Source organism: Lonchura striata, chromosome 5 (genome assembly GCF_050655825.1).
Source record: "Lonchura striata isolate lonStrDom1 chromosome 5, ASM5065582v1, whole genome shotgun sequence".
Classification (NCBI taxonomy): domain Eukaryota; kingdom Metazoa; phylum Chordata; class Aves; order Passeriformes; family Estrildidae; genus Lonchura; species Lonchura striata.
The window spans coordinates 29,836,687-29,850,972 of record NC_140707.1 but is presented as its reverse complement, the minus strand read 5'-3'; the positions used below and the strand labels follow the sequence as shown (position 1 = coordinate 29,850,972).

The following is a 14,286-nucleotide window of genomic DNA, read 5'->3' as shown; positions in this document are numbered from 1 at the left end:
AGTTTTGGTGAGCACCTGGCATCCAGACAAGGTCAAGCCACCACAGAACTAACAACAGTGTTGTGAAGACAAATACGCAGCAGAAACATTTCCAAATGCCACGGCTTTGCGATTGTCCTTCTAAAGCAATCACTTTTTGCCCCCAAAATCTTATTTTTGTATCTGCACAAAAACTTGTAGAAACTGTCCCCTACCAGTTATTTGAAAATAACCTTTGAACAATAATAATTACAGTAAAGACGTAAGGCCTTTCACATTGCCTTGAGTATCATTTATGCTCCACTTCTAGAACTAAAACTAGAGAAATCAGCTTAAAAGACTTTCTTAAACTTCACACACAGATTTCAACACTCAACAGACTCTTCAGACAAAGTCTGGTTACACAGGAACATGCCACAGTTTTCACAACGCCCTAGAAATGATGGGCTGAAGGAAAAATAACACAAAAAAGTGCCAAAGCACCCCACTGGGTGCAAGGAACAGCAAAATCTCATAACAATAAGGCAGCTGGCAGACCACTCACTCAATGTCACAAAAAATACCCTTCAGCCTTACCTGAAGGAACAGATTTGCAAAGTCTTTACCTACCCCATGAAGCTGTTTCCTTCAGGAGCACATACTAAGAACAAACAAGTTCTGATCACCACCATCATGAAAAGTCCACTAAAAAAGCATTCCATCTCCTACAGCAAGGCCAAAAGGAAGTAACTTGACCTTCTTGATAGCCATACTCTACAGCATGATTTTGTGTGATAACAAAAAAAAAAATCAAAACCAAATCACACAATTTAATTACATTTATTGTGTTTTAAAGATTTTTTTCCCCCCTTTCTTAAACCCAGCATGTACAGGTTCAATCTGGAAGAATAGAAAATAGTGTCTTTGTGCAAAATTAATGAAAAATTAAGGACTGGAAAAAGCATCCATGAAACTGGAATCATAATTTCCACTGAAGACATCCTGAAGTTATTGACCAGGATTTAAGTTTCTTATTGCTGTTAAGCATAATCTGTGCCTACTTCAAGTCCTGTGGTATATGGCTTAAGCCATACATACAGAATTCCAGAGGAGTTCTCAAATTATGTATCAACAACCTATAGATTATAGCAGCACTGTACAATTTCATCATCTGAGTCTTCTCAGATTTTTTTACTCCCTTTTTTTTTTTTCTTATTTAGTTAAAACCAGCACTGAACAGCAGAAAAATAGAAAGAACATTTGCAAAATCACATTATAGTAACAGTATTTGATTCCCAAACCCCAAAGCCAAGTTCACTAAGCAGGTTCATTCAATCCACTGCTACTCCTCATCAGCCCAGAGGTGCAGAAACACAAAGCAGACAACACTCACTCACTCTCTCCGACCTTGCTTTACTCTTGAAAACACTACAGAAAGAAGGGGTCAAGCTTCTGTCTCTACTGACTGCCCCCTCCTACCTCCAGTCTAATTCTTGAAGGCTGAGGATCAAGAATCCCCCAGAGCTAATTTATCATCTTAGCAGTCATGTGTAACAAGTCACATCCAATTCCTGTATTAAAAAATGTATAATGCATCACATTAAATGCAACAACATGGTGAAATAAACAAAATGTACAGTTATGGCATGTAAAGAAAGGGCAAGAGAGGACCTCTGGAATCACCATTACAAAAGGTTATCAAATTCTAAGCCACGTGAAGAAATGTCAAGATAAATAAATCAATCGTTTATCTCCCTCCAAGACAAAACTCAAGCCAACAGGTGTCCTGTAAGGACAGAACTACTAAATTAAAAACACTATGCTTTCACAGAACACCATATGCCCTTTAACAAGAATGCATGAGAAAAACATGAAAATCAAGACCTTTGTGTAACCAAATAAAAACCAGAAATACAGTTTCCATCTTTCTACTTTCCTTAGCAGAGGGGAGAGTTACCCCTTAACACACTTGCAACTTCATTTCTCCAGCTGCATCACCTTTCATGACAGCTCAGGAATATCACACTTGATTTATTGAACAATTACCCGATTTACATCTATAGTCTCGACAGGAAGACCAGAGTTCAAAAATTCTGCCTGCCACAAAGACAACTTTTGTCACTGTTTAAAGTAAGTGAAATTTAACTTGGGAAGCTCAATTTCCTTATGTATAATAGATAAATAACAGATGCCATCCTTGCAGAACATTCAGAATTAGCTAAAAATAAACACAGTATTTAAAAAAGTAAAAGTGCCAAACAGAATTCAACAATTATATTATTAACCAGGCACCTTTTAAACACACATGCCAACATTTGAGCTTTTCACACCACTGGCAATCTCACCAAGAATTTACTACTGAATCTGCTGTCAGTGCTGTTTATTGCAATAGCAAAAGGCCTACAAACTGTGAAATGAAGACAATTCTGTAGCTGATTTACAGTCAAGAAAGCTCTTTTCCCAGTAGGCTATTTCCATTAAGTTAATCTAACACACCACAAATTATTTATTGGTTTGAAAGCAGTTTCAATTGCTTTAACACTTTTATGATCCAGAGCAAACACACCAATTTAAATAAAGCATGTGTCAATTTATTGGCATCCTTGCAAAAGTTGCCCATGGATTTAACATCAATACAAAATGACACCTTACATCTGTCTGTGCTGGCAGGCAAAGAGTGAGTCAAGCAAGAATAAAGGAAAGAACAGCTAAATTAAAAATCTTGTTTATTACACAGACCCTCAACATCCTTACCAGCCCATCACCCATTCCTTACACTCTTTGGAGCTTCTCAGTCGAATTGTGTGGCTTAACAGATAGTTTCAATCTTTAGTAAACAGAAACCACAAAGATGAGACACTGCTAAGTTCCACATTCCAATTTTTCTGAGACAAGAAACCGAAGAGTTGTTGGCCCATAAGCTCCAAAAAAACAACTCTACTGAACAATACTGTGTGGGACATAGTTCCCATTTTCTTTCCTGCTCTTGCCACAACTGTTTCATCACTCAAAATCTCAAGAATTGCTAAAAATATCCTTTGACTCTATCATAAGCTTTTCCATAGCCTAAGTTAATGGCAGTAGGACTCTCCAGAATTACTTTTTCCAGTTTAGAAGTCCCAGATGTGAGCTATCAGGAGATGGTACATCTTTGCCTTCTTCAGAAAGACCTCAGTGTCCAAACAGCACATGGGTCCACCTAGTCAGCATCTTAATTATTTGCTCCTATCCTAAGTGAACAACCTTGAAGTCTTGTCAGACAATCCTGTCAGAAAGAATACAAAAAAAAAAAACACAACCCACATGCCTCAAAATCTAAGGAAAATGTTGCTTTCCACTGTGCACAGTAGAATTGCATTGTTGCTGGCCTGTGCCACAAACTTGAGGGAATAATTGTTCTACTGCCCATCCTCCCCTGAAGCTCAGGTTGGTACTTATGTGAGATCTCCACAGAAGTCTTGAGCAGAAAGTAACACCCATTTCTTTCAAGGGTTCTCAGTGTTTCGGGGTTTTTTTCAGCCATATCAACTCCCAAGAGAAATTCTGAATTTACAAAAGCTAAACATTTTGACTGTATAATAGCCCTTGGGTTACACACATAAGGAAAAAAATAAGAGGATTTCTTAGAAAGATGGTATTGTAGGTAACTTTATTTCTCTTCATTCTAAGAAGGAATTTAAGTCTACTTATTGTCCTTAGTCTTAAGATGGCAGGCTGCTTTCATACCGTACAGTAAGTTTACAAGAAATACTGATCTAACATGAAACTAAACCTTGTTATTATAGCTGTTTCTGAGCACCACCAAGTGAAATTCACCAAGTGAAATTTATTTCTGTTTTGACAAAGAGAATTGCTTTGAAATGTACAGGGCTGGTTAATTTTTAACTAGAAGCAGAGGTACAATAGACAGTCTTATAGAGTAAATCGGGTGTGTCTATATTCCAGGAGAGGTTTTGTAACCTTTATTTCTGGTTATGCTGCCAAATCTTACCCTAACACTAAAGGATAACAAGTTCCCAGAAACAATCTCTGTTTGCTAAAAACTTACCTTGGCTTGCCTTATTCAAGAAACATGCAGGACTGAGAAAATTTACAGCTGGGACAAAACCCGTAGCCTGTTTTACTAACAATTACACTATAAACAGCTAAAATAAAAATTCTTAAGCTAAAGCAGCAAGTGGCAACGATGGAACTTATGCTGAGGTATCGATGAAATACATTCATATTCTTCTAACTACTGACTTTGTGTGTCAGGCTGGTCTACGTATTTCAGGCATCTATAGTATGAATGATGTTAAAGCATCTCTGTGTGCTTTAAAATAAATCTAAATAATTTAATTTAAAATGAAATAGTAACAAATCCATTCACATACCACAGCTAAAGACAGTTAAACCCATTTAACTTTCCCTGGAGAAAGAAGACTCAGTGCTTTGAAAGTATGAACTTAAACTTCACAGTCAACCTGAACTTTCATTATTTCCTCATTATTTCAAGAGGATTTATGACCATAATTTGTGACAGATCCTCACATCATGGTAGCAATAGTTACTAGGAAAATAGTAACTAGCCCCCTATATCAATGACAGACCAAATGAAACGGTACTGAAATGCACTTGAGGACTCCTACATAGCACATTTCCCTGTCATAAAATTAGTAAGTGAGCTTCCTGCTACATTCTACATTTCACCACAGCAACAGGTTTCCCTAGCTATAGGTTATCTCATGTAAACAGTAAGGATTAAAAGTCATTTTAGGGTTGGTTGTGCTCAAATGCATTTTTTATTTCATGCTGCATCCCTAGTTTCAAATATTTGCAACCACCACACTTCCCTGTGTCACACTTCTCCTTTCTGTATCCTGTGTTGGTATCAGGCAGATAGTTGTAACATTAAAGAAAACTAAGATACAATCTCCATATTTTGGGAAACATTCAAGTGCATGACAAAACACAGTTAAGCAAGCATTTGTGAGTTTAAGTAAAAATAATTTTTGCTTGAGATAGCTCTAAAACAAGAATTATCTCAACTTACTCGAACATTTTAAGACCCCACATGAAATACCTACTGTGCAATTGCAGGAATCCATAACTTACAGTATTTTCACAAAAATGAAAAAACAAATACTTTGCATGAGCAAGAAATTCCTCCCTTCAAGGAAGGACCAAATGCAATGATCATTTTGTCTTTTCACAGTGAAATTAGTCAAGTACAAACCATATCTGGAATAGGTTTATCATTATTTCAAACCAATTAAATAAAACCACTCCTGACACCACCACCACATACAGAGCAAGAACTTACAGCTCTACAGCAAAATTATTTAACAGCAGAGTGTTCAAGATCTATTACAACATGCCAAACTTCAGGGAAGCTTTAGCACTGCAGAAGCTCCCAGCAGATCCCCAATCGTGCAGAGATGCATTTACATATTTGTAAGATAAGCACATCAAAATACTTTTAATAGCTAAAAGTCAGGCATCTCCTTACAGAGCAGGGATTCTCAGAAAGGGAATTAAATCCATGGAGAGCCTCTCATAGTACATCCGTGCTCCTTCTAAAAGGACAGATGAACTGTCCTTAAAAGTACTGTCAAGATCAACACAATAAAACCTTCCTAATAAGTAGGCAGAACAAAGCAATGTCATTAAGATCTGTAACGAAGACTCCTTAACTAATTATTAAAAATGGTATGTTTGTAGCCAAGTTCCTCCACGCGTGTTCAGGAAGGTGACTGTTCATACCAAACATAGACTATATTAAACTAATCACTGTCTCTCAAACAAGGTGAAAGCAAACCAAACTCCAAGTCAGAACTTATTCCTTAGTTTTATCATGAACACTTATTTTCCTAAGAATTCCAAATGCAGAGTTATCCCTTTTTTAAGAAGGGATTTTTCTATTAGAACCTTTTAAGTAAATGTAAGGAAATCCTTTAAGAAGCCTTCATATAAGAGCCTTAGAAGTCAATTTCCACCCTCCACCCCCCCAAAGCTACATTAGCTTCATTCAGCCAAGCAGGAATGTGAACATCTTTATACAAACGTAAGTGTTCAGAAAGGAACAAACCACATTTCAGGCTTTCAGTAACCTTTTATAAAGATTGTGGCAGTGTATATGGAGAAGGTGGACCCTGCAATATGAAGTGTATCTTTTTGATATAATCCAGGCAGAATAAGCAATACATAATACACACCCACACAGAGCTCCAACTAAAAATACAGAATGATGATGCCAGCAGAATATGGTCTGTTCTCTTGCTCTAAACGACAGTTCTAATAATTACAGGAGGTTTGAAAAGGTGGGTGGCCTAATAAAAAGAGGCCCTGAGGTGATGTTCTGACAGCCTTGGCCACACTGCCGAGTTTTCTAAACTACCTAGGAAATCGCAACAACCAGGCTTCGGCTTGCTCGAGCACCGGAGTGATGTATCAGGGCAGAGCACATGCAGCAGCAGCAAAAAACCAGAAGTCTCGCACATGCAGGGAGAGACAAAGTCGGGAGCGAAGCCGCAAGCAGGAGAAACGGAGGAGGAACGGACACCGTCCCGCTGCCCACGGATGCTGCAGGCACAGCACCGCCTCTGTTTATTTGTGATTTAAAAGGATTAGCACACTCTCGAAAACGGGATGGCCAAGGGAAAGCGGAGGGCAGGCTCCATGCCCGGGACGGGGCACCCGGACCGCAGCTCGGGCATCGCCCGCGGGCCGGGCCGGACCCCCGCCCGCCGCCTCTCACCGGAGCCGGGGCGAGGGGGAAACAGGGCACGCACACCAAACTCGCCGTGCCCCCACCCCCTCCCGGCCCGGCCAGCAGTTTGAGCGACACCCGACACCGACCCCTCCAAACTCCACAGAAATCCCTGCCCGGCACCGCGGAAGGACGGGACTGGGGGGGCGAGGGGGGTGGGCGACTTTTGTCTTTCTTTTTGCAACTGTGCGCGTTTACCTGCGCCACCCCTGAGGGAAAACCGCCTCGCCCCCAAACGGGATATTGTCCCGAGGGAACAGAGAGGAGAGGCCTCCTTTTCCTGCGCACCCTTTTTGCAGGAAAGAGGGGCGAGGAGCAGTAGTTTCGGGGGGGAACCGCTGCAGACAGCTTCCCGTCCTCCTGCCGGCCCGGCCCGTCCATGTGCGCGTCCCGCGCCTCCGCGGGAGCCTGGCCCCGCGCCCGCCCCTCCCCGCCGCACTCCCGGCGGAGCGCGGGGGAAAGTTTGCCCAAGTCCGACAACAAAAGGGACAGCGGCGCTCGCCTCCCCGCCCGCCCGGGCCCCGCGACGCCCCGACGAGCTTACCCCCGGCCGAGCCCGGCTCGCAGCGCAGCACCGAGGCGGCGAGGAGCCGCAGCAGCAGCAGCAGCGGGAGCGGCGGGGCCGCCGCCGCCTCCATGTTGTGCCGCCGCAGCAGCTGCCGGAGCACGGAGCGTCTCAGGCAGGCTCCATGCTCGGGGCGCTGCGCTCGCCGAGGAGGGAGGGAGGCGGGGAAGGGGGGAGGCGCTGCAGCCGACCCGACCCTCCTCCTCCTCCTCCTCCTCCTCACGCCGCCGCCAGGGAGGGGGCTGGGGCGGAGGATCCCGGCCCGCACCGCATCCCGGGAGCGGGCGGGGGCGCCCCGTCCCGCCGCGGCGCGTCCCACGCCCGGGAACACCTGGCCGCGCGGGGAGGAGCTGGGGCGCTGGGGCTTTCTTCTTTATCTTGTTAACTCGTTCCTGCTGCAGCAATTACTCCAGAACCAGCCGGGAAGGCTGGAGAAGATGGCTCGCTGCGTGTTCAAAAAGCAGCCTTTCGCTGGTGGATTTGGAAGTTAACAGCGGGGACGCCCGTCCCTTTTTCTGTCTCCAGGAAAAAGAGTGGTTTTTTTCTTCCCGAATGGAGGTTCGTTCTTGCCTTTCTCCTCCCACCAAAACAAACATTTTGTTAAGTCACTCTTCCACAAAACACTACTTTTCAAAGAAAAATGCATTCAACAGCAGTCTTTTGTTGCCTTTCCCCTCTCCCTGTTAAGCATGCCACCTGCTCCTATAAACACGTAACCACCAGGAAAGAGGCAGAAACTGCACTGTGACAGGGCTTGGTTTGTGCCGAGGCCGGGTACAGAGGGCTGAGAAGCCCCCGGCTCACACTGAAACATCCCGCACCTTTCACAGGCCAGATACTGCCCCCATCTCTCTCACAGGGATAAAACCAAATGCCGTAAGTCAAGAATTTTCATTTAAATGTCCATTTTTGGGCATCAGTGTCCTTGTGCTAACACTGACCTGACAATAAGAAAAAGGATTGCCAGATGGCCTTCAATAGAGGTGGAAATCACAAGGGTCAGCCCAGCATCCCCTTTAAACAAGTTTTTGCAAGTCTCAGAGCAGAAGCCATAAATCATATGCAAGCACTTAGCAAATGGATGTCACATTTTAATAGCTTCATTACATTTCAGAGATTAGTGACTTCTAGGTTGCCCTGTTGCCACGTACTAATTTATCTGCCTTGCTGTAGGTGCTATAGCAGCAGCTGAGATTTCTTCTTGGTGCTCCACGGACCCCTGCCCAACTCAAATACCAGGATCAAACACTCAAGAATTAGTCTAAGTCCTGTTGGTTACTCCATTGCAGACATCCCCTGCAAGGGAAAAGGCCGAGTGTTTTGATTTGGTTTGTTCCTAAAGTCAGCAATATTCAACGTACCTCAGAAAGCAGTTTAAAAATTCAAGGGTTTACAAAAGACTTATAGTGCTGACATTAAAGATCACCTATAAAGGGGAAAGGAAAGGTTTTCTTCTCTCTCTTGCTTCTGGTTTAACATATAGAGAACATGTATTTTAAAGAGGGCTCATTTTAGGTGGCATTTAAAACCTAGAATAATCTCAACTTCCTTGAAGGTAGGAGAAGCAGAAGTTGGTTTTTGGTGATGGATAAACTGGAACCCAAATCTAGGCTGCTGTAAATCATTAATGGAAAAACTTTGTGTGAACACCAACTGAATGAGGGTTTTGTTTTGCATCTGCTTAAAGAAATTGCCCAAGACCAGCCAAATAACTGGATGAAAGCTTTATTTGTTGAAGACAGTGATTGGACTTTACTTTTGATGGGTCTAACCTCCTGCAATGTGGAAATTACCCAGCAGTCCTGGCATGGCATGAAGTGGGGTTAACTGAAGTTAGAGGCAGAGAAAGGGCACATGAAGCAGTTGTGCTTGCAGCAGGCAGTGGAGAACAGTGGGGTTCTCATCCCAAACCCTAATCAGCTTGGGGGCCATACACAAAATTGGCTTGTGTGCCTGGAGGGAGAGCCAGGCTGTCCTGAGGTGGCCTCAACAGCACCACAGCAATCAGGTTCCCTGCCCTTCCTGCCCCTGGCCCTAACAGGATCAGGGATCAGCTGCTGAGATGACCCAGCCATCGCTCCAATGCCAGCGCCAAGCCACGTAGAGAGGGTGAGTTGAGTCTGCCCACAGATTGCTGGAAGGCAGCAGCAAGTCCTCTTTCAGCTTGCAGCTGATCCCAGCACTTGATAACTTGGGTCCCAAGGTCCCATACTAGTATGCAATAGCCTGCTGCTATCCCTGCTCCATCCAAGAGTTGATTATCTCCCTATCTGATCCTGTCAAACTTCGTGGTCAAGTTAGGAATGGCAGCAGTTTATACCAAAAGGGAGAGATAGCAGCATGTGAGCAATTAGCAATTTTAGACTGACTCACAGTCTAAAACAAAATGAGATGAGAGATCAGGCCATGGAGGCAGGCAGCTAGGGAAGAGAATCTTACTTCTTTGGGGCTTTAACCAAAACACCTCTGCTAAAAAAAACATTAAAGACATTCATCTAAAGCGATGGCAAATGCAGTAGCAGCCAGGAACACAGTCTTTCTCCAACCCAGAAGATGCCATCTTAAATTTAGATAATATATTGTAAGGGGAAATTGGAGGAAGTTGAAGTTATGCAAACCTGAAGTCATGAGCTGAGCAAGCTGCCTTCCATCTATTTTTCAGCCCTGCAAAAATCCCTCCAGCAAAACCAAGGGAGGCAAAGCTGTGACACTCCCAAAATGCCCGATGTACATATTTTTCCAAGAAATTATAAAACAATGTAAAAATAAACAAACCAAAAACACATATAAGGATAGCACAAGCATAATTCTATCCTTTATTTTAATTGAAGAAAGAGGGATCTCTTTTCATACTGCTGCATCTCACAGTGTCCAAGAATGCAAAATCCAAAACGCCAATGCCCCGTTTCATCTAATATTTCTTGTGTGATTCTGGGCAAGTCACAGTCTAACATTCCCTTGGTTTCTCTTCCTACAATAAAAGGAGCAGAGGGAATAGTTTTCCTAACTTCCATAATTTCTGTTTATAGTTTGACAGAAACTGCAGCAAGTTTGGAGCCTGACTGTAGGAAGCAGGAAAGGGAGGAAATCAAGACTGGGAGGCCAGGCCTCCCCTGCCAAGGTGTAAAAGCAGGTCAGTTCCTGCATCCTTCCATTGCCATTCCTGGTGGGGAAAGGAAAGACACACAGAGATAAAGGAGGGGAAACAAAGAGCTATGTCTGAGCACCAGGATAATGTAGCCACCCTGCCACAGCTGGGAAATTTGGTTTGACTGAAACGCTCCAGATGTTTCTGCATGTTTACGCCTCCTGGATTTCTTCTTCCTACCCCAGTTTACAGTGTCCTTCTCCCTCAGCTGCCAGAGCTCTCTCACTTAATGACAACTGCAGAAGGCCCTAAAGTGAATCTACTGTTTTACAACTGACACCCAGGTTTATTTCATGGTGAATATCGGTATCAAGACACACATTTTTATTCTCTGGGGCAGTGCAGTTTAGTCAGGATGAAGTCACTAGATCCAGATAGACTGAAGCTGCTCTTTGGAGCTTTGCAAGGGAAAGGCAAAGTGATCAGTAAAAAACAAAGACACCATCAAAACATTTTTCTTCTTTACTTCTAAACCATATGACAAAATAATTTCCCTCTAACCACGTCTCAAATACACTTCTTCACCCTTTCACTCCCAGCTTCCAGTTAGAAATTGTGTGTAGGGATCTCTATTCTCTATCACCCTGTATCAGAAAAGAAAATGTTTACATGTAATCTAGAACAAGTCAGAAATTATAGCAGAAAGTATTATCTGGATACAGGTTTCCTCATTGCCTCAAATAAATAGACACACTGAGAAAAACATATCTATGCATTCAGCCATAGTTAAGATTACCCCTCCTGAGCAGAAATCTGAAGTAATCTTGGTAAGGGGTGGGTTTGGTTCTGAGGCTGCATGGGGGATTTAGGTGTTGCTTTGGTAAAGGTGGGTTTTTAGGTGCCAAATAATACTTTAAACCTAAATCACTGCACTGCCACTCATTAAGTTGACTAAAAGGAGGGAAAATGTCACCATCACCACCTTCTTCTCTATAAAGAAAATAACAGTAAGAAAAATAATGACTTTGTATCACACAGTTTCCCTGGCATTGCATAAGGACAGTAGCTTAATTTTTTTTAACTAATTATTCCCTGAAATATTTCAGCAACCCAAATTTGTGTGACAGTTTTCTTCCCCCTCCCCAGATCAACTCTGACATGAACTAACAGTTAAACCACCACAGTGTGCCATGCAGTCAGTTTAAAATCAATGCTCTTTCAGCCTGTGGGTTTAAGGCCCTTTTAAGGCAGTCTTAAAAGAAACTATGAAAAGGAAGTAAAATTTTATAGCATTTAAAATGTCTATACAGAACTTCTTTATGCTTATTGAGAAATCTTTCGGATTGAAAAAGCATGAAAATCTTGGGATGAGTAGTGAAAAGTTAAATATGGAAGAAAACTACACTTTTCAGGCAGCCATGTGAAAGAGCACAGGTGCATTATAGATATAACTGGAGAGCATTAGGCACATGATTATCTTACATTATAGTACATGTAAGCTGGAAAACTTTCCTGCACAGAGAGGGCTCCAGTGCCACATCTGAATTGCAACCCCAGCATTTCCAGTGTGGTGACCCCAGCGAGGTCAGTTGTGGAGTCACAAACAGGACTGGGAGATCTACCAAAAAAAGGTTGTTTTTTTTAAATAGTTATGACATTTTTTTAAAAGAAGACTGTGCAGCAAGTATCCTAGGTGGGACCACAGAAAAGAAAAGACAGAGAATGGCAACCTGCCACTGCTTGAGATTTTCTGCAATACCCAGGGCCCATCTGCCAGCAGTTTCTGCTCCAAGAGGGATAAATGGGACACACATGCCAGTAACTCAAATACAGGGAAATCAGGAGACACTGCAAGCCAAGGGAGCAGAGGCTTCCTGGCAGATATGAATTTAAGGAGAGAGATGGCTCACATAGGCTTGCAAGAGGAAAACTAATATTAAAAAAAAAAAAAAAAAATCTGACAAAGGCCCCACTGCTATCTAATTTAAAAAACATTTAAGTGAGACAGCAAGTGTAAAGAGCCTGTTCCCAAAATCTCATGCTGGCTAGCAATGTCAAGAACAGAGGGGCTGACACTGCCTGAGAAACATGTCACCATAAAAAGTTCTGAAAACATAAAAATAGTTCAGTGGGGTTTTTTGGTGGTGATACTTGGACTCTGAATGCTTTTCTGGTTATAAGTACACTCCCTGCTACAGCTACCAGAACAGCAGTCACTGCATTTCCCTGCACTGTATGAGCTAAAGCTTTTCTTTAAAACCCCCATGACAGCAACATTTGCAAAACTGCTTGCAAAATTAACTATTAGTCATCAAAGTTCTATGTCAAAAAGAGGAAGTATTGTGAAGAAACATGGAAATTGATTGCAGAGGAAAGAGAAGATGACCATCTTCATGTCCCAAACTAGGACTCCATTTCGCCCTGTAAAGGTAAAATTGTGAAAGACTATCTTTTACAACAAGCAACATCAATATTTCTGTAGCAAAAGCAATAATTAAAGTCATCACAGATAAATATTGAAGAAACACTAACAAAAACCTATATTAATAATAGAATTGTTTGGGTTGGAAGGGATCTTTTTAAAATTATCTAGTCCAATACCCCTGCAATAATCAGGGATACCTTCAACTAAACCAGGCTGTTCAGAGCCCTGTCCAACCTGACCTTGAATGTTTCCAGAGACTGGGCATCTACTACCTCTCTGGGCAACTTGTTCCAATGTTTTATTACTCTCAATATAAGACATTTCTTCCTTACATTGTGATGGTTTAGCCCCAGCCTGAAACTAGTATCATGCAGCTGCTAGCTCATTCCCTCCCACCACCCTGTGGGGAGGAGAATCAGAACACGAAAAATCATGGATTGAGATAAGAACAGTTTAATAAGTGCATTAAAACAAAATATAATAATCATAACAATTATAATAACAATAACAACACTAATAATAGCAATGAAAAGGAGAGAGAGGAGTAAACTCCAAGAAACACAGGTGATGCACAATACTCCTGCCCATCACCTGCTGACCAATGCCCAGCCCCTCCTCCAGCAGTGATTAGTGGCTCCAGGCCATCTTCTCCCAGTTTCTATTCTGAGCCTGACATTTTAAGACCTGAAACATCCCTTTGGCCAGTTTGGATCAGCTGTCCTGGCCATGCTCCCTCCTTTCTTGTGCACTTCCTTGCTGGCGGAGCATGGGAAACCAGCAAGTCCTTGGGTTAGAATCACACTATTTAGCATAAGTAAAGTATCAGTGGTATCACACTGTTCCCACAAATCCAAAACACAGCACTGTACCAGCTGCCAGGAAGAAAATTAACTCTATGCTAGCTGAAATCAGGATGCTTCTATCCAGTCAATCTATCCTCTGTTAGTTTAAAACCTTGTTCTATTGCAACAGGCCCTGCTAAACAGTCTGGCCCCATCTCTCTTACAAAACCCCTTTAATAACAAAGAAAGGCTGCAAAAAGGTCCCCCCAGTCTTCTCCAGGTTGAACAGCTCCAATTCTCTCAGCCTTTCCTCATAGCAGAGGTTCTTCAGCCCTTTAATAACTTTTGCAGCCTTCCTCTGGAGCCACCCCAGCAGGTCCAATAGCCTTTCCTGTGCTTGGGAGCCCAGAGCTGGACGCAGTACCCCAAGTGGAGTCTCAGCACAGCACAGGAAAAAGGATAGCATGAGGAGCTTTCTCCAAACGCAGTAGTCATCACACCACCTTGAGAATACAAGAACAGATGCTGGATGGGTCATGGAAAAATGATGTGATTTAGGGTAGCATATTTACATGGCCCTGCACTGCTCCAAACATATCTGCACTTCACAAGTGTCTGGGTACTGAGGAGAGCAAGAAGAGTTTTTTTGAAGGAAGAATAAACACAATTTGTATTCATGTAACTGGCAGGTTCTGCCTCACTTTACACCCCAGCCAACTG

General features: G+C 42.7%; 1 protein-coding gene across 1 annotated transcript in view; it reads right to left on the bottom strand.

Annotated features, from left to right (window-relative positions):
* Positions 1-7,487, bottom strand: part of LRP5 (LDL receptor related protein 5) — a 132,514-nt gene extending 125,027 nt beyond the window's left edge. The window contains exon 1 of the mRNA XM_021555189.3: positions 7,251-7,487. Coding sequence (XP_021410864.1) covers positions 7,251-7,344 — 94 coding nt within the window. The 5' untranslated portion in view covers positions 7,345-7,487. The remainder of the gene's footprint in view (positions 1-7,250) is intronic.
* Positions 7,488-14,286: the final 6,799 nt, after the last annotated feature.